Here is a 26,582-nt window from a genome sequence, read left to right as displayed (position 1 = left end):
TTCATTGGTGCAGTGAACAGAAAATGGACCCTAAGTCTGTCAGAGTTTCCTGGGTCTTAGCATTCTTTCAGGCAGGAATGGATAAAGGTTTGAAGGTCCACCTCACTCTCACTCCTTGAGAGTGCAAGTGTCGGCATTGACTGTATGGTTCCAAAAGAAAAATTGCCAATTTACAGGATGTGCGTACTTTGTCCAGGGAATGCTGCGCATTCAACCTCCTTTTGTTCCTCCTACAGTGCCCTGGGACTTAAGTCTTGTCCTGAAAGCCCTTCAAGTTGCCCCGTTTGAACCACTTAATAAAGTGGACCTTAAATGGTTGACAGCTAAAGTTCTTTCTACTGGCTATGGCGTCAGCTAGAAAATACACCGTTATGGTAAGAACTTACCGTTGATAACGGGATTTCTCCTATGTCCACAGGTATCCACAGGATAACATTGGGATATGCCAGAGCGACAGCGGAAATGGCACCAAATAGTCACGAGCTTTCTGGCCTCCCCGGATGCATCGGGCTCCCCCATATAATCCCGCCCATCGCCCTATTCAAGCGAGAAGAACACACATGCACACCCTTCCATACAAGAGGGAAGAGATTTAGTGATAGTATAGATACTCAAATCAGGTGTGTCAGGGTGGGATCCTTGTGGACATAGGAGAAATCCCGTTATCACGGTAAGTTCTTACCATAACAGTGTATTTCTCCGGCTGGGTCCACAGGTTATCCACAGGATAACATTGGGATTCCCAAAGCCATTATTAGTGGTAGGGACGCTCCTGATTAACCAGGAGAACCTTTCGTCCAAATTCCGCGTCATGAGAGGCAATAGTATCCAAGGCATAATGTCTAATGAATGTGTTAATGGACGACCACGTGGCTGCCTTACAAATCTGTTCTGCTGAAGCACCATGTTGTGCTGCCCATGAAGGACAGAGTAGAGTGCGCAGAGACATTAGCCGGATCAGGGAGATCAGCACGAGAATATGCTTCGAATGACTGAGATAGTCATTCGAAGCCATCTTGCTAGCGTCTGTTTAGTAGCAGGCCATCCTCTTTTGTGAAATCCAGAGAATGAAGAGAGAATCTGTCTTTCTGATGGCCCTGGTACGATATACGTAAATTCTTAAAGCACGGACGACGTCCAGCGACGCTTCTCCCGCAGAAAGTCCCGATACCTGAAAAGCCGGGACTACAATTTCTTCGTTCAGGTGAAACTTTGAGACCACCTTCGGAAGATAAAGCAGTTCTCAGAACTAGATCTGGTTATCTGGATAAAAGATCAGAAAAGGAGACTTACACGACAGTGCTCCCAAATCTGACACTCTTCTAGCTGACGCCATCGTCAGTAGAAAGAGAACTTTAGCCGTCAACCATTTAAGATCTGCTCTCTTAAGCGGTTCAAACGAAGCCCCCTGAAGGAATTTAAGAACCAGATTTAAATCCCAGGGTACTGCAGGAGGAACAAACAGTGGTTGAATGTGCAGCATTCCCTGAAATAAAGTACGCACATCCTGTAGCTCAGCAATCTTTTTCTGAAACCATACAGTTAATGCTGATACTTGAACTCTCAAAGCCACCTTTAAACCCTTATCCATTCCTGCTTGGAGGAAATCCAAAATCCTGGATACTTTAAAAGATCTTGGATTCATACCTCCTTTGTTACACCAATGAATATAGGCCTGCCATATTCGATGATAAATATGAGCTGAAGAAGGCTTTCTTGCTCTAAGCATGGTTTGAATTACCTGTTGTGAAAAACCTCTTGATTTTAGGATAGAGGTTTCAACAGCCACACCGTCAAAGACAGCCGTTCCAGATGGCTGTGATAACAAGGCCCCTGCATTAGTAGATCTGGACACTGAGGAAGCAGAATTGGAGCTTCCACGGACATCCTTTGTAGATCTATGTACCAATGCCTTCTGGGCCAGGCTGGAGCTATTAGAATTATGGCTCCCTTTGCTTGCTTTATTTTCCTCACCACCCTGGGTAACAGGGAGATTGGAGGAAACCGATATGCCAGATGAAACTCCCATTTCACTGACAGTGCGTCTACAAGGATCGCCCCGGGATCCTTTGTTCTCGACCCGTATGCCGGAACTTTGTTGTTCCAACGGGACGCCATGAGATCTCTCTCTGGCAGACCCCATCTGTTTACCAGAGTTTGAAATGCTTCCGGGTGTAATGCTTACTTGGTCTGCTGAATGGTGTGTCGACTGAGAAAGTCCGCTTCCCAATTCAGCACTCCTGGCACAAACACTGCGGACAATGCCGGAAGATGGAGCTCTGCCCATCTTAGTATGTGAGTTACTTCCTCCATCAGTCTTTTGCTGTGAGTTCCTCCCTGATGGTTGAGGTACGCTACTGCTGTTGCATTGTCTGAACGGATCTGGACTAGTCTTCCTTGCAGAATATCCTTTGCCTGAACCAGAGCCATATATATGGCCCATATTTCCAACAGATTTATTGGCAGGCAACTTTCCCTTGTGGTCCATTTTCCCTGGAACCAAACATTTTCGAACACTGCTCCCCAACCCTTGTTGTCAGTACTTGCCAATCTGCTATCCAAAAGGGTCTCCCCTTGTCTAGATGGTCCGTCTGTAGCCACCAGGCTAGTGACCTTTTTACGCTTACTGGAAGCTTTATCATGTCTTTTTATTGTCTGATGTTTTCCATTCCATCTGGTTAGAATGAGGTGCTGTAGGGGTCTGGAGTGGAATTGTGCGTATTCCACCATGTCGAATGTTGACACCATCAGACCCATCACTTGCATTGCTGCATGGACTGATACTGTCTGACTGTGCAACAATTCCTGAGTCATTACCTGCACCTTAGATATCTTCTTCCCCGGTAAAATAATCCTTTGTAGACTTGAATCCAATATGGCCCCCAAGTGAACCATCCGTTTTGATGGACTCAAAGACGACTTTTTCCAATTTATGAGCCATCCGTGTCTTTGTAGACAAGCTACTGTCTGTTGGAGATGGCCCAAGAGTAACTCCTGGGATTGAGCCAGGATTAAAAGATCGTCGAGGTATGGAAAAATTCTTATCCCCTGCTTGCGGAGATAAGATGCCATAACCACCATAATCTTGGTAAATACCCTGGGGGCTGTCGCTAGCCCAAAGGGCAAAGCCTGAAACTGAAAATGTTGCTTGAGGATAGCAAACCTGAGGTAACACTGATGGGACCGTGCTATGGGCACATGCAGTAAGCATCCTGTACATCCAGAGATACCATGTAATCTCCTGGTTCCATGGCCAAAACTATGGAGTGTAACGTCTCCATGTGAAACTTTGGAACCCAAATGTATTCGTTTAACCTCTTGAGATTGAGAATTGGTCGGAATGATCCATTTGGCTTCTGAATCAAAAATAGGTTGGAGTAAAATCCCCGTCCCCTTTGTGTCAGGGGTACCAAGATAATTACCCCAGACTGAAGCAATTTTTGAACTGCTTCTTGCAGAGCTCTGGCCTTCGACTCTATACGAGACGGGCTGGTGCAAAAAAACCTTTGCGGAGGCTGCTTCTTGAAAGGGAAACCATGCCCGAGAGATACCACCTTCTGCACCCAAGCATCTGTCGTCGACTGCTGCCATATGTGTGCAAAATGAAGGAGTCGGCCCCCAACCCTGGAATCCTCCAGGCGGAGGCCCGCACCCTCAAACCGATGGCTTCTGCTCTAGTTTGGAAGATGGCCGTCTATTGGCCCACTGCTTCCTACCCCTAGCTGATCTATTGTACTGGGGTTGGTTAGAATCCACCTTTCCCTTTTATCTACCCTGCCATCGAAATGGCCGAAATTTCGACCCCTTCGGTTTAGGGCTATAACTAGCCGGAAATTTGACCTTTTTGGATTCAGCTTCCGATTCCAGAATATCTGTTAATTGCTTTCCGAACAGAATATTACCAGCGAAAGGCAATGCTTCAAGAGCTTTCTTGGATTCATCCACTTTCCAAATACAGAGCCAAATTGCTCTACGAGCGGCTACCGTTAAGGCTGATGCTTTAGAAGCAATCGTACCCATATCAATTGCTGCTTCTTCCAAATATCGCGCAGCTTGTTCTATATAGCCTATATGAGACTCCTGCTCCCTGGTAGGTGCGGAGAGGCCATTTTCTAGTTCCTCCACCCATTCTACCATTGCTCTCGCCATCCAGGCTGAAGCCATGGCTGGCCATACAACAGCCCCTGAGAGAGATTTTTTTTTTTTAAAGAAACCATCTACTCTTCTATCTGTAACATCATTCAGTGAGGTAGACGGCAATGGTAAAATAGATTTACGCACAAGTCGTACAACATGTGCATCTACTTTAGGAGGAACTTCTCTCTTTGAACAGTGCGCAGCTGGAAAGGGATAGTAAGGATCCCATTTTTTCGGAATCTTATACTTCTTATTGGGTGTAGCCCAAGGTACTTCCATAATTTCCGTCAGATCTTCTGACTCTGGAAACTCAGTCCTAACTGTTTGGACGTTTAAACAAAGGTGCTTTAGATTTTGACACTGCTTTGGCTGGTTCTTCCAGACATAGAATAGCCTTCATGGCATCAATGAGCTCAGCTATATCCTCTGAGCTGAAACCTTCCGACTGATCATCATACTGCGTATTTGAATACACTGTATCCTCATCTGTTGTGTCATCTTGTGCAGTTTCTAACATGGAAGTATCTACCCTGGTATCAATAGCCTGGCTATTTGTAGAAGCTGTTGGCATCAAACCATAAGGAGGGAGCTGCATATATGGGTTAATAATGTAACCTATTCCCGGGGGTGGAACTGCGGGTGTTAATCTGTCCGCTATTGTAGACAAAGTCTGTGCGAACACACCCCATGGTGGCTCTACTGGTTGCTGAACCAGAACCTGCTTTTTAGTTTGCCAATACGCAAAACAGTTTGCACATAACCCCTCATGAGTAAGATACTGGGCTATTCCATCCAAAATCCCTATCTTACAAGATAAGCATGTTAAGGGTGTAGGAGCCCCTGACAAAGTATCCTCGTCACTTTTGCAGCTCACAGACATGGTTAATAATTCGTCTTTACCAATATAACACTTCCTTGACTGAAAATCACATATAGATATAGAAGTGATATCAAATCTGACCACAAACCGTGCACCTGACTTGAGGTTCAGAAACAATACTTGACAAACATATAAAGTCAGCAATCACACTAGCAGTCAGTCACTTGTTAAATATTAGACATAGTCATATGAGAATATAATCAACCACCAAATACTTCTCTAGTATGTAGGATTACAATTACTGCATTTCTGTTTTTAAACCGGTATTACCACAAGTTTGCCATACATGTTATGCAGAAAACAACAGTATTATACAGGCCTCATATACATTGTGTACCAGATTTAACTATTCATACTAACAAGTAGATAGTACTGTATAACCCTTACTCAGTTAGCGTGGGATACAGGGAGACTAACCCCACTTCCAGGATCGATCAATACGCTGAGTGGATTCAGACGCTACTAGTGTACACTGTCGCTCCGGTAACTGATGAGAGAGATAGACGCTCAATAACGGACCCAGACGCTCAGTGAACGATGAGTGTATGCAGACGCTCCTGTTTGCGACCCGGTCTCGGTGGCAACTATAGTGTACACAGCCGCAGCGTTCTAAGCTGCAACAGACTACCCTCGTGGTAGCGTCTGAGACGGAAGTGAGGTCCTCAGTTCATGGACGGGAGATGCACAGAAACTGGTCATGAACTGGGGGGAGGGGCAACCAGGAGAGCATCTGACTCCCCCTGCTGACAAACTCTAAGGATCGCGGCCTCAACCTAGTCCTGGCACCTATGATCCCTAAAGCATAGCGCTGGAGCACTTAAGAGTGGCGGCGCGTCAGCCACTGTTTGTAGTCTCCTCCAATACAGTGCGGCTGTGTCTGAATTCCCTTAGTAAGCGGAACCGATGCATTACCTTCTCCCCATGCTCTGGCCACAGCCTGGTAACGTCTGCTGGACCTGCTAGAACGTCCGACACAGACGCTCGTCGAGACAGCACTAATACCCGGGGGTAACCGTTGTTGCGACCCGGTGAAGAGTTGTTGGAGCGACTCTTTCTAGCATGCGTTTAAGACGCTGTTAAGAAAGATCACTCAAAACATAGTAGGACTATAAAAATAAAAAATAATAAAAGCTTAGGGCTGCCTTTACAGCAGCCCAGTGACCATAGCCCGGCTCCTGCCGCACCAAACAAAAAAATGATTTGACTGAGTCGGTGGGCGGGATGATATGGAGGAGCCCGATGCATCCTGGGAGGCCGAGGCCAGAAAGCTTGTGACTATTTGGTGCCATTTCTGCTGTCGCTCCGGCATATCCTAATGTTATCCTGTGGAGGACCTGTGGACCCAGCCGGAGAAAGTATCAGATTTACGGGCATTATCATGTAATTCTCCATTTCTGATTCTTTTATCCAGATAAAGCAGTTCTCAGAACTAGATCTGGGTATCTTCCGAAGGTGGTGTCTAAATTCCATCTTAATGAAGAAACTGTAGTCCCAGCTTTCCAGGTACCAGGCCTATCTGCGGGAGATGCATCGCTGGACGTCGTCCGTGCATTAAGGATCTATGTGGATTGTACCAGTGCCATAAGAAAGACAGATTCTCCCTTCATTCTCTACGAATTTCACAAGAGAGGATAGCCTGCTAATAAGCAGACGCTGGCAAGATGGCTTCGTATGATGATTTCAGAAACATTCTCAGGCTGATCTCCCCGTTCCGGCTAATGTCTCTGCTCACTCTACTCGTAAAGGTAGGTCCATCATGGGCAGCACAACGTGGTGCTTCAGCAGAACAGATATGTAAGGTAGCCACATGGTCTTCCATTAACACCTTCATTAGACATTATGCCTTGGATACCTTTGCCTCTCATGACGCTGAATTCGGACGAAGGATTCGCCTGTCCAGTGAGGAGTGTCCCCACCACTAAATTGCTTTGGGAAATCCCATTGTTATCCTGTGGATAACCTGTGGAACCTGCCGGAGAAATATACGTTATGGTAAGAACTTACTGTTGATAACGTTATTTCTCCTAGGTCCACAGGATCCATAGGGATCCCACCCTGACGCACCGGATCCTTTTACTCACTAACCTCTTCCTTCTTGTACGGAACGGTGTGCATGTGTGTTCTTATCGCCTGATTAGGGCTATCTATGATGCTCCTGCCTTGAGCTTTGAAATACAACTGATTTGCCTGAGCCAGGGATATATGGACGGGCCTGTTGCATGCTGGGAGGCCGGAAAAGCTTTGACCGATTGGTGCAAATCCGCTGTCGCTTCATCATATCTCATTGTTATCCTGTTGACTTAGGAGAAATATGGTAAGAACTCAAGTTCTTACCATAACGTATATTACTATAAAAGGAGTTGCAAATTGGAAAATAGGCAGGAAAATTAAATTTAATGTAAATAAAGGTCAATGAAAGCAACTAGGCTTATATAAAATGATACAACATTGCACATTATATTTGATCTAGTCTGGGAAATGAAGGATGCAAAAGCATTTACGGCAACTATCAGTACACTGAATAGCTGCACTCTGGGCCAAGTACTGTAACTGCCACACATTTAGTTATTTGTCTCAGGATTGGACATTTACATAGGAGGACACAGGACACCCAAATGATGCCTTTAAATACTGAAACTTAATTTACACTGGTTTTACAGTAGAAATTGGGTCTCTGTGTATATTACCTCGCTTTAAATCAGGTAGACACTCTGTATGGATTGCATGCATCAATGTTCAAAGAAAAACTTTCAAATCTACAAAAAGATAAAACTTAAGGAGGTGCACAAGTAGACAAATTTATTCATTAGGGGAATGCCGGGTTTACATTAAAGAGACCAAAATCCAAAATATCAGTACAAAGTTTCGGTAAATGAGCTTTCCTCACACTCTCACCACTAGAACAGAAAAGGATTCTTCACTATGTAGGCGGTCAGGTTCCTGAATAACTTACCAGGAGAGTTCGATAGTGTTACTCAAAGGGGCTAGTGACAGGCAATTTATTAACAAGTAGTAACAAGTGTACTTTGAATGAGACATTTATTACTAAGATATTGAGAAATGCCTAATAAGCACTACACACTTGAAGATATAACGGAGCGAAATGAACGTTCTCATTGATTAGTGAACGAGAACTCACTCATTTAGTTCAGTGTGTAGGCACCAACGATGCGCGGCCCTGCGCTCGTTCATCGTTGGTGCCAGGTCGCTTATGCATGCAAGCCAATATGGACAATCTCGTCCATATTAGCTTGCACTGCTATGGAGCCGGGTGACGGGGTGTGTGAAGATTCTTCACGCCCCCTCCACCACCAGGTTGCCAGTCTGCCCTATCGGCCGTCGGGCAGCTTGACGGTGAGTCGCCGAATGTGTAGGGCCCAATAGTCTTATTCTGGATCAGGTTTAGTGCCAGGTTAATAAAAAAAATAAAAAATTATATCTTTCAAACTTTTTTTTTTTTGACTTTGAGTGGATATTATTCTAAAGTACATTTTCTTCAGCTGCTACCCATCTGCATAGGATATACAGGTTTCAAAATCCAACCATGCTCATGTAGTTTTATACACTTACTAGCACTTAGTGATAACAGGGGATGCATAGAAGAGTCACTGATTATGGAAAATGCATAGTGCGATATCTGAACATTGAGTCTTAAGTGCCAAATGGACATGTCAATGCCCAGAGTCCTCTTGAAGGTCACACAACAAACAGTCAAGGTCATCTGCAAAATAAATATAGAAATGTTGCAGTTAACATGTGGAAGGGTAAAGAGAAGTGGGGGATCAACAGATACGGTTATGAATGGGTGCAGTTTGGAGGAAATTGTTGTACAATGCTGAAAAGAACAGTGTGGCTGGAAAAAAAAAAAATGTCACTCACCCATATCCCAATCTGGGGAAGATGCCGCTGAATGGGGTTTTACTGGTTGTGCTGTGCAGGATTCTGGGAAAGATGATACTGCGTGGAGGAATGTTGCTTGTGCTGTGCGGGATGATGGATGAGATACTGCTGGTTGGGCGTTTCTTTGTTGTGTTGTGCTGGCTGATGGGCAAGATGATGCTGGTTGGGGGAATCTTGGTTGTACGGTGCTGGATAATGTGTGAAATGCTGCTGGCTGGGAGGCACTGGGCTGCGTCGTGCTGGATGAAGGATGATGTGGCGATTGGATTTGGTTGCCGTTTACATCTACTTCCTCTTGTGGCATTAATGAGACAGGCACCTGCACATGATCAGAAGTATTAATTCACAGAAAATTAGTACTAGTTAATGGCTACACAATCAACTTCCTCCTACAAACATAATTAAATATACTAGCCCATTCAGAGAATGCATACTATACATATCTAATTATTTTGTCAAAATAATTATTCTACTCCGGTCTATATTATTAAGAGCTGAAAATAAGAATATTTACAAAACTGTACAAACCACTCAGTATGTGATTCAGGTTGATCTTGAAGAGGTTTTTATTGCACAGTTCTATGATAACACAATCAAATAATTATAACATTTTAATAACAGTTTAACATACTCAGTGATAGCAAGTGTAGTGCTCAAAGGTAGTTTGCTTACATATACAGGTTGAGTATCCCATATCCAAATATTCCGAAATACGGACTTTTTGAGTGAGAGTGGGATAGTGAAATCTTTGTTTTTTGATGGCTCAGTGTACACAAACTTTGTTTAATACACAAAGTTATTACAAATATTGTATTAAATGACCCTCAGGCTGTGTGTATAAGGTGTATATGAAACATAAATTAACTGTGTGACTGTAGACGCACTTTGTTTAATGCACAAAGTTATAAAAAAATATTGGCTAAAATTACCTTCAGGCTGTGTGTATAAGGTGTATATAAAACAAATACATTCTGTGCTTAGATTTAGGTCCCATCACTATGATATCTCATTATAGTATGCAATTATTCCAAAATACGGAAAAATCTGATATCCAAAATACCTCTGGTCCCAAGCATTTTGGATAAGGGATACTCAACCTGTATATACACCCAACAGCAAAAAGAGGATTTTGGTACTTACCGATAAATCCATTTCTCTGAATCCTCTAGGGGACACTGGAGTCCTATACAGTAGGGGCGTGAAGCCTTGAACCGGAGGTGTGGCACAATCTCAAATTAGCATTGTCTGCACAGCCGGCTCCTCCCCCTTCACATCCCTCATCCCTCAGTTTGAAAAATTTGACTGAGAAAATAGGACATGACACTATAGTCCATGGCGAGGAACCGAACAACATATCAAACAGCGGCCAAGAACTCTTAACCGAATAACTAACGCTGTTTGCACGAACTGTTTATAACAAGAACTTTGAACACAGCAGGTCGACAGCACCGAGGCGGGCGTCCAGTGTCCCCTAGAGGATTCAGAGAAATGGATTTATCGGTAAGTACCAAAATCCTCTTTTCTCTTTCATCCACTAGGGGACACTGGAGTCCTATACAGTAGGGGACGTCCCAAAGTTTCCCCCCAGGGAGGGAGTGCGGTCGGTGGCCTGCAAAACTAAATGTCCGAACTTAGATTCTCCGGACGCAAAAGTATCAAACTTGTAAAATTTCGCGAACGTGTGGGCTGAAGACCACGTTGCCGCTCTGCAAAGTTGAGTAGTGGAAGCACCCCTGGCAGCCGCCCACGAGGCACCCACTGATCGGGTAGTATGAGCACCCGTCTGAACCGGCACCTCTTTGCCACAGGAAATATAAGCCTGCCGAATGGCAAGTCTAATCCATCTGGACAAAGACTGCTTAGAGGCCGGCCAACCCTTCTTTGGCCCATCATAAAGAACAAACAAATGGTCCGACTTTCTGAAAGATGACGTAACCTGTACGTATACCCGTAAAGCTCGGACAACATCCAATGACACGTCCTCATCTGTGAGACCCTGGAAAGATGGGACCACTATTGGCTGGTTTACATGAAACCCCGACACCACCTTCGGAAGGAAGTCTGCTCTTGTACGGAGTTCCGCCCTATCCTCATGAAAGGGCTCTTACAGGATAAGGCTCCCAACTCGGAAACCCGCCTAGCCGAAGCCAAGGCAAGTAATAACGTGACCTTCCAAGAAATATATTTCAGGTCTGTACTTGTCAATGGCTCAAAAGTCGGTGACTTCAAATATTCTAACACCAAACCTAAGTCCCATGGTGCCGTGGGAGGACGAAAAGGGGGTTGAATCCTCAGAACCCCTTGTAAAAAGGTTTGAATCTCTGGCAAGGATGCTAACCGCTGTTGGAAAAGGATGGAGAGAGACGAAATCTGAACCTTCAAAAGAGCCCAGTCTGAGTCCTCCCTCTAGACCGGCCTGAAGGAACAATAGAAGTCGCGATAAATGGAAATTTGATGAGTTCCATCCCCGTTCCTGACACCAAGCCATGTACCGTCTCCAAATCCTGTAGTAGTGCCTGGCTGTGACCGGCTTCCTAGCGGCAATCATTGTAGGAATGGCCGTTCGTGGGATCCCTCTGTCTCTTAAGATCCAGGTTTCAATAGCCACGCCGTCAAACGCAGCCTGTTTAGGTCGGGGTGCAGGAACGGTCCCTGAGATAGCAGGTCCTCTCTCTGAGGTAACCTCCAAGGATCCTCCGCCAGTAACCCTCGCAGGTCGGTGTACCAACTCCTGCGGGGCCAATCTGGAGCGATTAGAATAACCCACACTCGTTCCCGCTTTACTCTTTTCAGAACCCTGGGTATGAGTGGGAATGGTGGAAATATGTAAACCTTTCTGTAACACCACAGAAGTGTCAATGCGTCCACTCCTTCTGCTGCTGGATCTCGAGTTCTTGACACATATCTGGGCAGCTGATGGTTTTGTCGAGACGCCATTAGGTCCACCTGAGGTAGGCCCCATCTTCTCACAATCATGTTGAAAATCCGTGGATGAAGGCACCACTCCCCCGGATGCATGTCCTGGCGACTGAGGTAATCTGCTTCCCAGTTCTCCACACCTGGAATGAACACTGCGGAGAGAATGATGTCTCGTCTTTCTGCCCACAACCAGATCTTTGTGGCCCCCTTTAACGCCATCCTGCTCTTTGTTCCTCCTTGACGGTTTATGTAAGCCGTCGTCGTGACATTGTCTGACTGAATCCTGATGTTTTGATTCATGACTAGGTCTTCTGCTAAGAGAAGGGCATTGTAGACTGCTCTTAGTTCGAGGATATTTATGGGTAATTTGCTTTCCTGTAGCGTCCATCGTCCCTGAAACTGACGGTCGTCTAGGACGGCTCCCCAACCTCTGAGACTGGCGTCCGTCGTCAAGATCTTCCAATCCCAAATGCCGCATTTCTTGCCGGCTGTAAGGTTCTTGTGTGAAGACCACCATATCAAGGAGACCCTTACTTGTGGTTGAAGTCGAATTCTCCGATGGAGAAGCCAGTGTGAGCCTGCTCCCTGAGCAATGAGGTTCATTTGGAATGGTCGTGAATGAAGTCTGCCGTACTGGAGAGCTTCGAACGACGCCACCATCTTCCCGAGAAGTTGCACACAGAGGTGCAGAGAAACGGTCTGCGTCCTCAGTACCTGAGCCACTAATCTCTGTAGGTCCTGTACCTAGTTCTCTGGGAGGGACACACGTAAGAGGACCGTGTCCAAGATGAGACCGAGGAATTGGATCCGTTGAGTCGGTATGAGGTTGGACTTTTTGAAATTGACAATCCATCCATGTTGAATTAGAAATTGATGGGATGTCTGAACATCCTTGAGCAGTCGATTCTGAGATGGAGCTTTGATCAGTAAATCGTCCAGATAAGGTATAATCGTGACCCCCAACAGTCTTAGTCCTGCCACCATGATCGCCATGATCTTTGTGAAAATCCTTGGGGCTGACGCTAGACCGAACGGCAAGGCCCGGAATTGGTAGTGCTCCGCCACCAGTGCGAACCGTAAGTAAGCCTGGTGAGGAGTCCAGATTGGGATATGCAGATATGCATCCTTTATGTCCATGGATACCATGAACTCGCTTGGTTCTAAGCCTGCAATAACTGATTGGATTGTTTCCATCTTGAATCTGTAGACTCTTAAAAACTGGTTGAAAACTTTTAAATTGAGAATTGGTCTGACCGTCCCGTCTGGGTTTGGCACGACAAAAAGATTGGAATAGAACCCCGTTCCTCTCTGAGAAGCGGGAACCGGAATAATGACCTCTGCTTGTAGTAATTTTTGAATTGCTGCCCGTAGTGCCCTTGCTTTTTGAGGGCACTGAGGCAATCCTGTTGTAAAAAACTGACTGTGAGGCCTCTGTTGAAATTCCAGTTTGTATCCCTGAGAGATTAAGTTGTTCACCCAAAGCTCCGGTGAGGTTTTGGCCCAGATGTCCTGAAAACCTTCCAGTCGGCCGCCCACCAAGGGGGACCCCAGGTGAGCTGGGAGGCCGTCATGCCACGGTCTTGTCAGCAGGTTTATCCTGCTTTCTTGTTGCTGCCTGCGAGCGGCCTCTACCTCTGCCCCCGCGTGCTTTTGTACCGAAACCCCTACCTCGGGCTCGAAAGGACTGTGATCTAAATGAAGTAAACGATGGCCCCGAATAACCTCTCCTAGTTTGTGGAGCGGTTCTCGTATAAGGCGTAGGCAGAAAAGTGGACTTCCCAGCTGTAGCCTGCGAAATCCACTTGTCCAGCTCTGGTCCGAACAGCATTTCACCCCCAAAGGGAATGGATTCTACCGCCTTTTTGGTGTCAGAGTCTCCTTGCCATTCTCTGAGCCATAAAATCCTCCTAGCCGATATGGCCGATGCAGATATGCGTGATGCTATTCTGCTAATATCCTTAGAAGCTTGACACAAGTATGTAGCAGATTCCCGAATGTGTTCCGCCAACTGTGTAATCTCTTCTAAGCTATTTTCCTCCTCAATAGCTTGCACTATACGGCCGGACCATGCACCCATGGCCTTGTTGACCCAAGCACAGACGATCGCAGGTCTCTGCGCTGCACCTGCTGATACAAATATTGATTTTAACGCAGTCTCAACTTTACGTTCGGACGCATCCTTTAAAGTAGTTACGTTAGGAATTGGCAAGATTGTCTTCTTTGACAACCTTCCTAGGGAAGCATCCACTACCGGCGGAGATTCCCACTTGTCCATTACACCCCTAGGTAAGGGGTAAGTTACCTGAAACCGTTTCGGAAATTGAAAACGTTTGTCAGGTTGTTTCCAAGCCTCTTCCATCTGAGATTGGAGGGATTTAGGAATGGGAAACTCTTCTGAACGCAGCTTCTGGGATTCGAACAAATCGAATTCTTCCGGCTCCAGGATTTCCGCTTCCTTAAAGCTTAGGATGTCCTTTACTGCGTCAATTAAGGAATCCAGACCCGAGATCGCCGAGTCTTCTTCAGGAAAATCGGCGTCTAGGATGGGTTCAATTAACTCACCTTCTTCCGTATCCGGAAGAAAACCCTCTTCCTCCTCCGATTCTGGTATAATAGGAAGAGTTCTTTTAACAGCCTTGCGCACAGTCGTCTCAGCGTGTGCGGGCGGCGTTAACTTGATGAGAAATTCCTCCATTGTCTTTGAGAATCCCGCAGCCCATTCCGATTGCTGTTTGCGGGATTCTGCCATTTCCTTGGAGATTCTATCAGCAAGGTCGTCCTCCCATGCCTTAGCCAGAGCACTGCTCCCAGGTAGAGCGTCCTTGTCTAAGCAGGAGTCGCACACCCCGGAGCTGCCGACCCGCGTGCTCTTCTTGTTACATTTCGTACAAACATAGCAGGTCTTTGAGGTCTTGGTAGCCTTAGACATGCTGTTTTTGTTATTTTAAAACCCCTTATCAGGGTATTACGCAGCGCTTTCACCCTTTAAACTAGGAAGAGAAAGACTGGGAGATGACGGAAGCGAAGGTATTGGATACGGCTGGAATTACCTGTCCCCTTTTATAAAAGGAACAGTTCAAAAAATAAAAAAATAAAACACCAGCCGACTTGCAACCCTCACACCCCAACTGTAAATCAGCTACGATGTTAGAGTTGGCTTGCTTCCGTGTATTTTCTCCGGGATCTTTGAAACAGACGTCCCTTGAAAATATAAATTTGTAAAGTCTGATTACTTTTCAGGAGATCCTCATATTGTATAATATACATTTCACCAGCAGAGGGAGCTGTTGCCTAACTCTCTCTACTATTTTAATGCCTGTTCTATCCAGGCCGTGCAGCAGGGGGAGTTTTTCTACTTCCTATGTACACTACTGGTGGGGGAGGGGGAGGACCCATCCCTCACCTCAGCCTGGCGCCAAAACGTAAAATGTCCTATAATAAAATAATAATATATATATATATATATATATATATATATATATATATATATATATATATATATATATGTGTGTGCCGCACTGATTTTACATCTAGTGCCTTTGCATTTAACTGGTCCTTGTGTCCGCTACCCAGCGCGCTCCGGACCCGCCGGCTGGGTCGCGACGGGTCCGTCTCCCGTAGCGGCGCCTGTGCTCTCTCTCTTACCGAGTCTTCCCCCATGTGCAGCGCACCCTGGAGCCGCCGGCTGGCGCGCGCGACGGGTCCGTCTCCCGTAGCGGCGCCTGTGTTCACCTCCGGCGATGGGCTTAAATACCTGCTGCTATTGCTGACAGGGAAAGACAGTGAGTCACTGAGAGAGCTCCCGCGCCGCACTAGGGCTCCCACGCGCCGGCCATACTCTGTCTGCTCTGCCCTTTCCTATCAGGTTCTATAAAGGGGAGTTAACAGCAAGCTATAAGAGGAAGAGAAAGGACAAAAAAAAAAAAACTTTTACTACTGAAAGACCCTAGTCTAATTTATACGACCAGTACTCACTATTTTGGAGGATCTCCTGTGGAGAGATGCAGGTCCCTTCAATAGGGATCTTTGTCTCTCTGACCTGAAGTAGCTTTATCCCCCCTTTATTAGGGTTACGCAGCCCCCCTGTTAGTTTTTGTCAGGAGCTCAAGTGCTCCACGTATTGTGCCTCCAGCACAATTTTTCAAACTGGGGGATGAGGGATGTGAAGGGGGAGGAGCCGGCTGTGCAGACAATGCTAATTTAAGATTGTGCCACACCTCCGGTTCAAGGCTTCACACCCCTACTGTATAGGACTCCAGTGTCCCCTAGTGGATGAAAGAGAAAGCATGATACGACTCTGTATTCATAGTGATATGTACTTATCAAATGGCATAATACCTATATACTTCAGAATGGATTATTTTTAAAATGCTTATCAAAAAGGAATTAAATGTTAAAGATAAATACAACTCAAATAAATCATGTATTTAGTAGGAATGATAAATCAGCTCACACAGAAAAATGGTTATAACCTTATAATTAATAACACTTTATCATTGGCATTAATAAACAATCATGTATTCACAATGTAACCTAATAATATAATCTTGCTTAGGTTCACTCTATAATTATGTATCAACTTCCTCAAAGTGAAGGAAATCCTTCCTCTGCAAAGGCGTGAGAGTTCATGCATCCTAACAGCGAGAAACACCATTTATGCACGCTGTCTATTGGCATTGATGTAACTACAGGGTAGCTAGACTGATTTTGTGGTGGGCCCCCGGACATTTGCCAGACACTAAATATGATGGCTTGGTAATTCATTTATGTGTACACAGTAAAATTAAGTTACTATTCAGTTCAATCAGAGTTGTGACTTCTAATAAAGCAATGTGATGGCCGCAGGGATCAGCAGCGCTGGGTGTATCACAGCAGCCGCTGCACTCAGCTTATGCTTCCTGTGTAAGCCCAGCCTCCTGTGTAACTAGCCAATGGTAGTCTGGGGCAGACTCATACAGAAAGGAAAAGTGAAGCAAAGTCCCTGCTGATCCCATTGGTACAGCAACTGTCACACAAGTAACATTAAAAGGTATATTTATATGTTTTAACTACCCCCGCCCCTCCCCCTCGCTATGTGTAGTGTGTTCTGCAGCCCAGGGGCAGCAGCCATCACGGATAATGACTAGCAGGCTGGCTAAGCTGAGCCGATACACTTACAAAGCTTCGACAGTATCTTGCTGTGCCGCCTCACACATTTCTAATATGCATGATACAGAAATAATTTGGATAAGATAAAACATGTAGACGAAAGGGTTTAAAGAAATCAAATAGGCAGCCCACCTTGAGCGTTTGCCAGGGGCCTCCAAGCCTCTAGTTATTAGCCTAAAACAGGATCCAGGAACCTATTTCATAGTGGTGATCATGAAATTCTAAAATTACAGAGGTGAATGCAGCTCAGGCAGACTGTAATACAAGCACCACATGAAAGCATACAGGAGTATGTATACAAAGAACCTGTTGTTTTTATGTATTTTATTAAAGAGTCCTATATAAGTCCCAAATAGAGCTGGCTGTGGTTAATTCAATGGCCTGTTATAGTCTACTCCGAGAGAAGCAGATTCATTTACAACACTCATGGTGTATTGTCTTAGTTTCTAATATTGTAAGAAACTAACATATTGGACCCAGGTCAAGGGGTCTTCCCTCTCTAACCCTCACCCCAGACAAACTTTCCAGCAGTTTATGACTCGCATCTTTCAGTCCACCACAGTGAGACGTTAGGATAGGAAGGCATGCTCCCTCACTAACCCTGCACAAGTTGATCTCAGAACATGCCATAGCCAAATATATAGATGTAAGTAAGTGAAAAAGAACGCGTGTCATTTCTTCATCTCCTCATTTTATTTCTTACCATAGATGTCCCACCTTCCTCTATAGGGGGGTAGATTTTTACGAGGTTGCTCGGGGTCACATTGAGATAATGGTTACGATAGGATGGTGAAAAAACGCCAACCTGTAAATTATTTAAGCAAAAATGTGCGAGTTGAATGTGAGTAATATAAACTTTTTATCTTTCACAAGGGTGAACGGTTTAATTAATAATGTAGATTATAACATACACAGGACAATGGGGGTAATTCAGACCTGATTGCTAGCAAGCGATTTTTGCACTGCGGCGGTCAGATAGTCGCCGCCCACAGGGGAGTGTATTTTAGCTGTGCAAGTGTGCGAACGCAAGTGTAGCAGAGCTGTACAAACCGATCTTGTGCAGTCTCTGAGTAGCCCAGGACTTACTCAGATGCTGCGAACACTTCAGCCTGTCCGGGACCAGAACTGACGTCAGACACCCGCCCTGCAAACACTTGGACACGCCAGCGTTTTTCCAACCACTCCCAAAAAATGGTCAGTTGCCTTCTTCCTGTCAATCTCCTTGCGAACGCCTGTGCGATCCAGTTTGTACCCGTGCGACGCGCCTGTGCATTGCAGTGCATACGCAGTTTAGACCTGATCGCCCACTGTGCGAAAACGCAGCCTAGCGATCAGGTCTGAATTACCCCTCTTGTTTGTGGCCCTGTTAATGCAGATACTTAAAGTGTTTTACTCAGGCATGATGCACAGAAGGTAAAGAAAAATAAACTTGTCGAGGGTGGCCAGGTTACATTGTTAAATCTGTTTCTGCGAGGTACATTGGTTCCCCAGGGAAACATCAGGGTGTAGAGATGGATCTTGATCCAGGCACCAACAGGCTAAAGCTTTAGACTGACCCAGGATGCATTGGGGCCTCCTCTATAATCCCACCTCCAGGCACTGTGAGCTCAGTTTCGTTAACAAGTCCAATGCAGGAGCAGGTAAAAGAGCAGGTAGATGTTAGTCACATAGAACCACGTTCTCACGACAGGAGAAGGGACTAGCGGCTAATGCCATACAAACCCAAAGAAGCTAGTAGCGTCAGGGTGGGCGCCCTGTGGAACCAATGTACCTTGCAGAAAGATTTAACAATGGTAAGTCTACCATAAATCTCCTTTTCTGCAGCAGGGTACATTGGTTTCCACAGGGAAACATCGGGGATGTCCTAAAGCAGTTCCTCATGGGAGGGGACGCGCCGTAGCAGGTAAGAGAACCCGGCGTCCAAAGGAAGCATCCTGGGAGGCGGAAGTATTGAAGGCAGAAAACCTAATGAACGTGTTCACTGAGGACCACGTAGGCGCCTTGCACAATTGTTCAGCAGACGCGCTTCGGTGGGCCGCTCAAGAAGGTCCAACAGACAGAGTAGAATGGGCTTTAATAGCAGCAGGAGCTGGGAGTCCAGCCTGTGCATAGGCTTGTGCAATCACCATTCTAATCCATCTGGCCAAGGTTTGCTTATTTGCAGGTCAGCCACGTTTGGGAAAACCAAAAAGTACAAAAAGGGTATATGACCTCCTGATAGAGGCAGTCCTCTCCACGTATATATGGAGAGCTTGACCACATCCAAAGACCGCTCTTTGAAGGACAAACCAGAAGAGATGAAAGCTGGAACCACAATCTCTTGATTAAGGTGAAAGGATGACACCACCTTAAGTAAATAACCCGGGCGAGTTCTAAAAACTGCCTGGTCACGGTGAAATATCAGGAAGGGTGGACGACAAGACAAAGCGCCTAGGTCTGAAACCCTTCTAGCAGAGGCGATAGCCAGTAGGAACAAGACCTTGAGCGTAAGCCATTTAAGGTTCACCGACTCGAGGTTCAAATGGAGAATTTTGCAGAGCATTCAGGACAACAGACAGATCCCATGGAGCCACAAGAGGGACAGAGAGGCTGAATCCGTAACACACCCTTAGTGAAAGTATGAACGTCAGGAATAGACGCAATTTTTCTCTGAAACCACACAGACAAGGCAGAAATATGAACCTTGAGGGAGGCCAGACGAAGGCCTAAGTCCAGGCTTTGTTGCAGAAAAGCTAGAAGTCTGGAAGTTATTTATTTATTTATTACCAGTTATTTATATAGCGCACACATATTCCGCAGTGCTTTACAGAGAGAATATTTGGCCATTCACATCAGTCCCTGCCACAGTGGAGCTTACAATCTAAAATTGCCTACCACATTTACACGCACACACATTCACTCCAGGGTTAATTTTGTTGGTATCCAATTAACCTACCAGTATATTTTTGGATTGTGGGAGGAAATCGGAGTACCCGGAGGAAACCCACGCAAGTACAGGGAGAATATACAAACTCCACACAGTTAGAGCCATGGTGGGAATCGAACCCATGACCTCAGTTCTGTGAGGCAGTAATGCTAACCATTACACCATCCGTACTGCCCAAGTTGCCTGGAAGTTCTGAATGAGTATGCATCGTAATTCTTAGCAGCACACCAGGTGAAGTAAGAATGCCAGACCATATAAAAATAAAAAAAAATAATCAGTGCAGATGCCAGTTTGCAGGCCTTCCACATAGTTTGGATAACTGCCTCAGAGAATTATTTTGTCTTCAGGAGTGATGCTTCAAGAGCCACGCCGTCACAGCTAGTCTGGCCAGGTCTGGGTAGACACAAGGGCCCTGAACGAGGAGGTATGGGCGTTGAGGAAGTGTAAGAGGACACTATCGATAGACCCTGTAGGTCTTAGAACTAATGCCTTCTGGGCCACGCTGGAGCGACTAGAAGTAGAATTCCTCCTTGTTTGAACTTACGCAGTACCCTGGGCAGGAGTGACACTGGAGGGAACACGTAGGGCAGCTGAAAGTTCCATAGAATTGCTAGTGCGTCCACAAACGCTGCTTGAGGATCCCTGGTTCTTGGTCCGTAGACCAGAACTTTGTGATTGTGTCGAGACGCCGTCAGGTCTACATCTGGTAGGCCTCACTTGTCCACTAGGAGTTGAAAGACTTCCTGATGAAGACTCCACTCTCCGGCATGCACGTCCTGACGACTGAGGAAATACGCTTCCCAGTTGAGGACTCCTGGAATGAATACTGCCAATATTGCTGGCAGATGGCATTCTGCCCAACAAAGGATTTTTGACACTTCCACCATTGCCATGCGGCTTAGAGTGCCTCCTTGATGGTTTATGAATGCCACCGTGGTGACATTGTCTGACCGTACTTGAACAGGCCTGTTCTGTAACAGAGGCAGGGCGAGAGACAAAGCATTGAACACTGCCCACAATTCCAGAATGTTTATCTGGAGAAGCGATACCTCCTTGGTCCACCGAACCTGGAAGGAGTGTTGCTCCAACACCGCGCCCCAACCCCTTAGACTGGCATCTGTCATCAGCAGGACCCAGTTGGGGATCCAGAAGGGACGGCCCCTGCTTAACTGCTGGCCCTATAGCCACCAGGTCAGCGACAGACAATCCTCCGGAGTTAAGGAGATCATGCGAGACCTGAACCGATGAGGCAGGCCATCCCACTAGGAAAGAATTAACCTCTGCAGAGGACGGGAATGAAATTGAGCATACTCCACCATGTCGTAAGCAGACACCATGAGGCCTAGTACTTGCATCGCCGAGTGTATGGACACTCTTGAGAGAGAGAGGAAGCATCTGATCCTGTCCTGAAGTTTCAGTACCTTCTCTGGAGACAGAAACAATCGTTGGCTGTGTGTGTGTCCAGAAGTGCCCCCAGGTGCACCATGCTCCGAGCAGGGACCAGCGAGGACTTCTTCCAGTTGATTAGCCACCCGTGGGCTTGTAGAAAGTTTACCGATGACTGAGGAGGACATCTTGGGAGTTTGCCAGAATCAGCAAGTCGTCCAGATATGGCAGGATTCTGACTCCCTGGCGAAGGAGATGAGCAGTCATCACGGCCATAACCTTGGTGAAGATCCGAGGTGCCGTTGCCAGTCCAAACGGCAGAGTCTAGAATTGACAGTGGAGGTTTCCAATAGCACACCACAGATACTGCTGATGCTATATGGCAATAGGAATATGCAGATATGCATTTTGTATATCCAGGGATACCATATAGTCTCCGGGGTCCATGGCCAGAACAATTGAGCGCAGTGTTTCCATATGGAACTTGGACACTCTCACCAACTTACTAACTCTTTCTGCACATGTTATATCTGCCTCCCCTGCAGTGCACATGGTTTTGCCCAACTGCTAAATAAAATCCTGCTGCGATCAACTTGGAATTACCCCCATAGTACACAACACCAGCGAATAAATCCGGTATTAGGTGACTAAGTACACAGTAGAATACACTCGACGGTAAATACTGTGAAGCACTATATATGTGACCCTGACGCACCTAGCTGGGAGACACTGAAAAGTGAAATCCACACAGCAGATACAGGCACACACAGTCACAGTGACAATGTAGATAATTATTTTAGTAAGACAATAAAACTGCACTGGATAATATGTGTATATATAAATATCCTTTTCTCCTAGTCTGTAGAAGATGCTGGGGTCCACTTCATGACCATGGGGGGTATAGACGGTTCCACAGGAGCCATGGGCACTCTTAAGACTTTTCAATGGGTGTGAACTGACTCCTCCCTCTATGCCCCTCCTCCCGACCTCAGTTATAGGAACTGTGCCCAGGGAGACGGACATTTCGAGGAAAGGATTTACTTTAATACTAATTGCGAGATACATACCAGCTCACACCTCAACCATGCCGCACAACATGGCATTCAACATAACACACGCCAACAGGCATGAACCAATTACAGCAAACATGCTGAAACTAATAAAACACAACATGTGTAACTCTAATAAACAAAACTGCAGGTAAAGTACGCACTGGGACGGGCGCCCAGCATCCTCTACGGACTAGGAGAAAAGGATTTGCCGGTAGGTATCAAAATCCTGTTTTCTCATACGTCCTAGAGGATGCTGGGGTCCACTTCATGACCATGGGGTTTATACCAAAGCTCCAGTAAGGGCGGGAGAGCGCGGATGACCCTGAAGCACCAATTGACCGAACTTGAGGTCTTCATCTGCCAAGGTGTCAAACTTGTAGAATTTTGCAAATGTGTTTGACCCCGACCAAGTAGCTGCTCGGCAAAGTTGCAATGTCGAGACCCCCCGGGAAGATGCCCAGGATGAGCCCACCTTCCTAGTGGAATGGGCTTTCACCGACGTCGGTAACGGCAATCCAGCCGTAGTATGAGCGTGCTGAATCGTACTTCTGATCCAACGCGCAATAGTCTGCTTGGAAGCAGGACAGCCAATCTTGTTGGGAGCATACAGGACAAACAAAGACTCTGTTTTCCGTATTCGAGCTGTTCTAGTGACATAAATCTTCAAAGCTCTAACCACATCTAGAGACTTTGACTCCGTGAACGTGTCAGTAACTACTGGCACCACAATAGGTTGGTTTATGTGGAAAGCTGAAACCACCTTTGGAAGAAAATGTTGACGAGTTCTCAACTCTGCCCTATCTTCATGGAAGATCAGGTAAGGGCTCTTGTGAGACAAGGCCCCCAACTCAGACACCCGCCGTGCGGATGCCAATGCCAAAAGCATCACCACTTTCCACGTGAGAAACTTCAACTCTATCTCTTGTAGAGGCTCAAACCAATCCGATTGAAGAAACTGCAACACCACATTAAAGGTCCCATGGTGCCACTGGAGGCACAAATGGAGGCTGGATGTGCAGAACCCCTTTCACGAAGGTCTGAACCTCTGGAAGAGAGGCCAATTGTTTTTGGAAGAACACTGACAAGGCCGAAATCTGGACCTTGACTGACCCCAATCGGAGGCCCGCCTCCACACCAGCCTGCAGAAAATGGAGAAAACGTCTCATCTGAAACTCTTCCGTAGGAGCCTTCTTGGATTCACACCAAGACACACATTTTCTCCAAATACGGTGGTAATGTTTCGACGTTACTCCTTTCCTGGCCCGAATAAGGGTGGGGATGACTTCCTTGGGAATACCCTTTCGGGCTAGGATCCGGTGCTCAACAGCCATGCCGTCAAACTTAGCCGCGGTAAATCTTGATACACGCACGGCCCTGCTGCAGCAGGTCCTCGTGAAGAGGACGAGGATCTTCTATGAGCAACTCCTGAAGATCTGGGTACCAAGCCCTCCTTGGCCAGTCTGGGGCAATGAAGATTGCTCAAACTCTTGTTTTCCTTATGATCCTGAGCACCTTTGGGATCAGCAGAAGTGGAGGGAAGACATACACCGACTGAAACACCCACTGGGCCACTAGCGCATCCACTGCTACTGCTTGAGGGTCTCTCGACCTGGAACAATATTTCTGAAGCTTCTTGTTTAGACGAGATGCCATCATGTCTACTTGAGGAACTCCCCAAAGACTTGTCACCTCTGCGAAGACTTCTTGGTGGAGGCCCCACTCTCCTGGATGGAGATTGTGTCTGCTGAGGAAGTCTGCTTCCCAGTTGTCCACTCCTGGAATGAAAATTGCAGACAGAGCCTTTACATGTCTTTCTGCCCAGAGGAGGATCTTCGTCACCTCTGCCATTGCCGCTCTGCTTTTCGTTCCGCCCTGCCTGTTTATGTACGCGACCGCTGTTACATTGTCCGACTGGATCTGCACGGGATGATCTTGAAGATGATGTACCGCTTAAAGGCCGTTGAAAAAGGCTCTCAATTCCAGCACGTTTATGTGAAGGCACGCTTCCCGACTTGACCATTTTCCTTGGTAGCTTTCCCCCTCAGTGACAGCTCCCCAGCCTCGGAGACTGCATCCGTGGTTACTAGGACCCAGTCCTGAATCCCGAACCTGCGTCCCTCTAGTAGGTGAGAACTGTGTAGCCACCACAGGAGCGAAATCCTGGCTTTTGACGACAGGATTATCTTCCGGTGCATGTGTAGGTGGGATCCCGACCACTTGTCCAACAGGTCCCACTGGAATACCCTGGCATGGAACCTGCCAAACTGTATGGCCTCGTAGGCCGCCACCCTCTTCCCCAACAACCGATTGCACTGATGGATCGACACACTCGATGGTTTCAATATCTGTTTTACCATTTTCTGGATTTCCAGAGCCTTTTCCATCGGAAGAGAAATACTCTCAACTTCTGTGTCCAGAATCATCCAGAGAAAAGACAATCTTGTCGTTGGTTCCAACTGTGACTTTGGATCATTTATGATCCAACCGTGTTGTTGGAGTATTGACAGGGAGAGTGTGATGTTTTGTAACAACTGCTCCCTGGATCTCGCCTTTATCAGGAGATAGTCTAGATAAGGAATTATATTGACTCCTTTTTGACGCAGGAGAACCATCATCTCCGCCATCACCTTGGTGAATACCCTCGGCGCCGTGGAGACCGAAAGGTAACGTCTGGAATTGGTAATGGCAATCCTGAACCGCGAATCTCAGATAAGCCTGGTGAGGAGGATAAATAGGAACATGCAGGTAAGCATCTTTTATGTCTACAGACACCATGTAGTCCCCCTCCTCCATACTGGAAATCACTGCCCTCAGTGATTCCATTTTGAACTTGAATCGTTTCACGTAGAGATTCAGATTTTCAGGTTTAGGATCGGTCTGACCGAGCCGACCGGCTTCGGAACTACAAAAAGGCTTGAATAAAACCCCTCCCCTTGATGTGACACAGGTACCAGGACTATGACCTGATCCCAACATAAGTTTTGGATTGCCGCTGTTACTGCTTCCCTTTCTGGAAGAGAAGCTGGCATGGTCGATTTGAAAAATCGGCATGGGGAACGTCTTGAAACTCCAGCTTGTATCCCTGGGACACTATTTGCAACACCCAGGAAACCAGGCCAGACAGAATCCAACCTTGGCTGAACAGTTTGAGACGTGCCCCCACCCGAGCGGCCTCCCGCAAAGAAGCCCCAGCGTCATGCTGAAGATTTGGCAGAAGTAGGGGGTAGACTTCTGCTCCTGGGAACCTGAAGCTGCTGTGGACTTCTTTCCCTTTCCCCTACCCACAAAGAAGGGGAAACCTCTCGCTTTTTTGTATTTATTGGGCCGAAAGGACTGCATGTGCGGGTGATATGTCTTTTTTGCCGGTGCAGAAGGCAAAAATGTCGACTTACCTGCGGTAGCCGCCGAGACTAACGCATCCAGTCCATCGCCAAATAAGGCCTCACCTTTATATGGGAGAGCCTCCATATTTCTTTTGGAATCTGCATCCGCGTTCCACTGGCGAATCCACAACGCCCGCCGAGCCGATACTGCCACGGTAGCGGCTTGTGAACTCAAGAGTCCAATATCTTTCATTGCTTCTAGCATGTATGCGGCAGCGTCTTTGATATTCCCTAACTTAAGGAGTATCTCATCTTTATCAATCGTGTCAATTTCTGATGACACGCTTTCTGACCATTTTTCAATAGCGCGACTCACCCACGCGCAAGCAATTGTGGGCCTGAGCAGCGTACCATTGGCAACATAAATGGATTTCAATGTAGTTTCCATCTTTCGGTTTGCCGGCTCTTTTAGTGAAGCCGTGCCAGGTGCAGGGAGAATTACCTTCTTTGTCAACCTGGACAGTGCACTGTCTAACACAGGGGGTGACTCCCATTTTTTCCTGTCCTCCACCGGGAAAGGATAAGCTATCTGAATTCTCTTGGGAATACAAAATTTCTTTTCGGGATTCACCCACATCCCTTCAAAGAGTGTATTAAGCTCGTGGGAAGGAGGGAAAGTGACCTTAGATTTCTTTTCTTTATAGAAATAAGCATTCTCCTGAGGTACAGGAGCGCCTTCCGTGACTTCCAGAACTTCCCTTATAGCCACAATCACATATTGTATATTTTTTGCCAATTTATGATCTATTTCTCTGGAGTCACTATCGTCGACACAAGAATAAGTGTCCGTGTCGGTATCAGTATTCACAATATTCGCAAAAGGTCTCTTACGTGACCCAGAGGGGTCGCCT

The 26,582-nt window shown here is 46.4% G+C and overlaps 1 protein-coding gene across 3 annotated transcripts in view; it reads right to left on the bottom strand.

The window, feature by feature from the left end:
• Positions 1 to 7,795: 7,795 nt before the first annotated feature.
• HROB (homologous recombination factor with OB-fold) overlaps positions 7,796 to 26,582 on the bottom strand; it is a 34,546-nt gene continuing 15,759 nt past the window's right edge. For 2 of the 3 annotated variants that reach the window (XM_063959914.1, XM_063959913.1), the window contains exons 8-10: positions 17,688 to 17,789; positions 8,897 to 9,236; positions 7,796 to 8,738 (exon numbers count right to left, since the gene is read on the bottom strand). In XM_063959914.1, coding sequence (XP_063815984.1) covers positions 8,689 to 8,738; positions 8,897 to 9,236; positions 17,688 to 17,789 — 492 coding nt within the window. In that variant the 3' untranslated portion in view covers positions 7,796 to 8,688. The remainder of the gene's footprint in view (positions 8,739 to 8,896; positions 9,237 to 17,687; positions 17,790 to 26,582) is intronic. The other variant, XM_063959915.1, reaches the window with a different exon arrangement.

This window comes from Pseudophryne corroboree, chromosome 3 (genome assembly GCF_028390025.1).
Source record: "Pseudophryne corroboree isolate aPseCor3 chromosome 3, aPseCor3.hap2, whole genome shotgun sequence".
Classification (NCBI taxonomy): domain Eukaryota; kingdom Metazoa; phylum Chordata; class Amphibia; order Anura; family Myobatrachidae; genus Pseudophryne; species Pseudophryne corroboree.
Note: the sequence above shows the minus strand (reverse complement) of the source record. Positions and strands in the feature narration are given on the sequence as shown.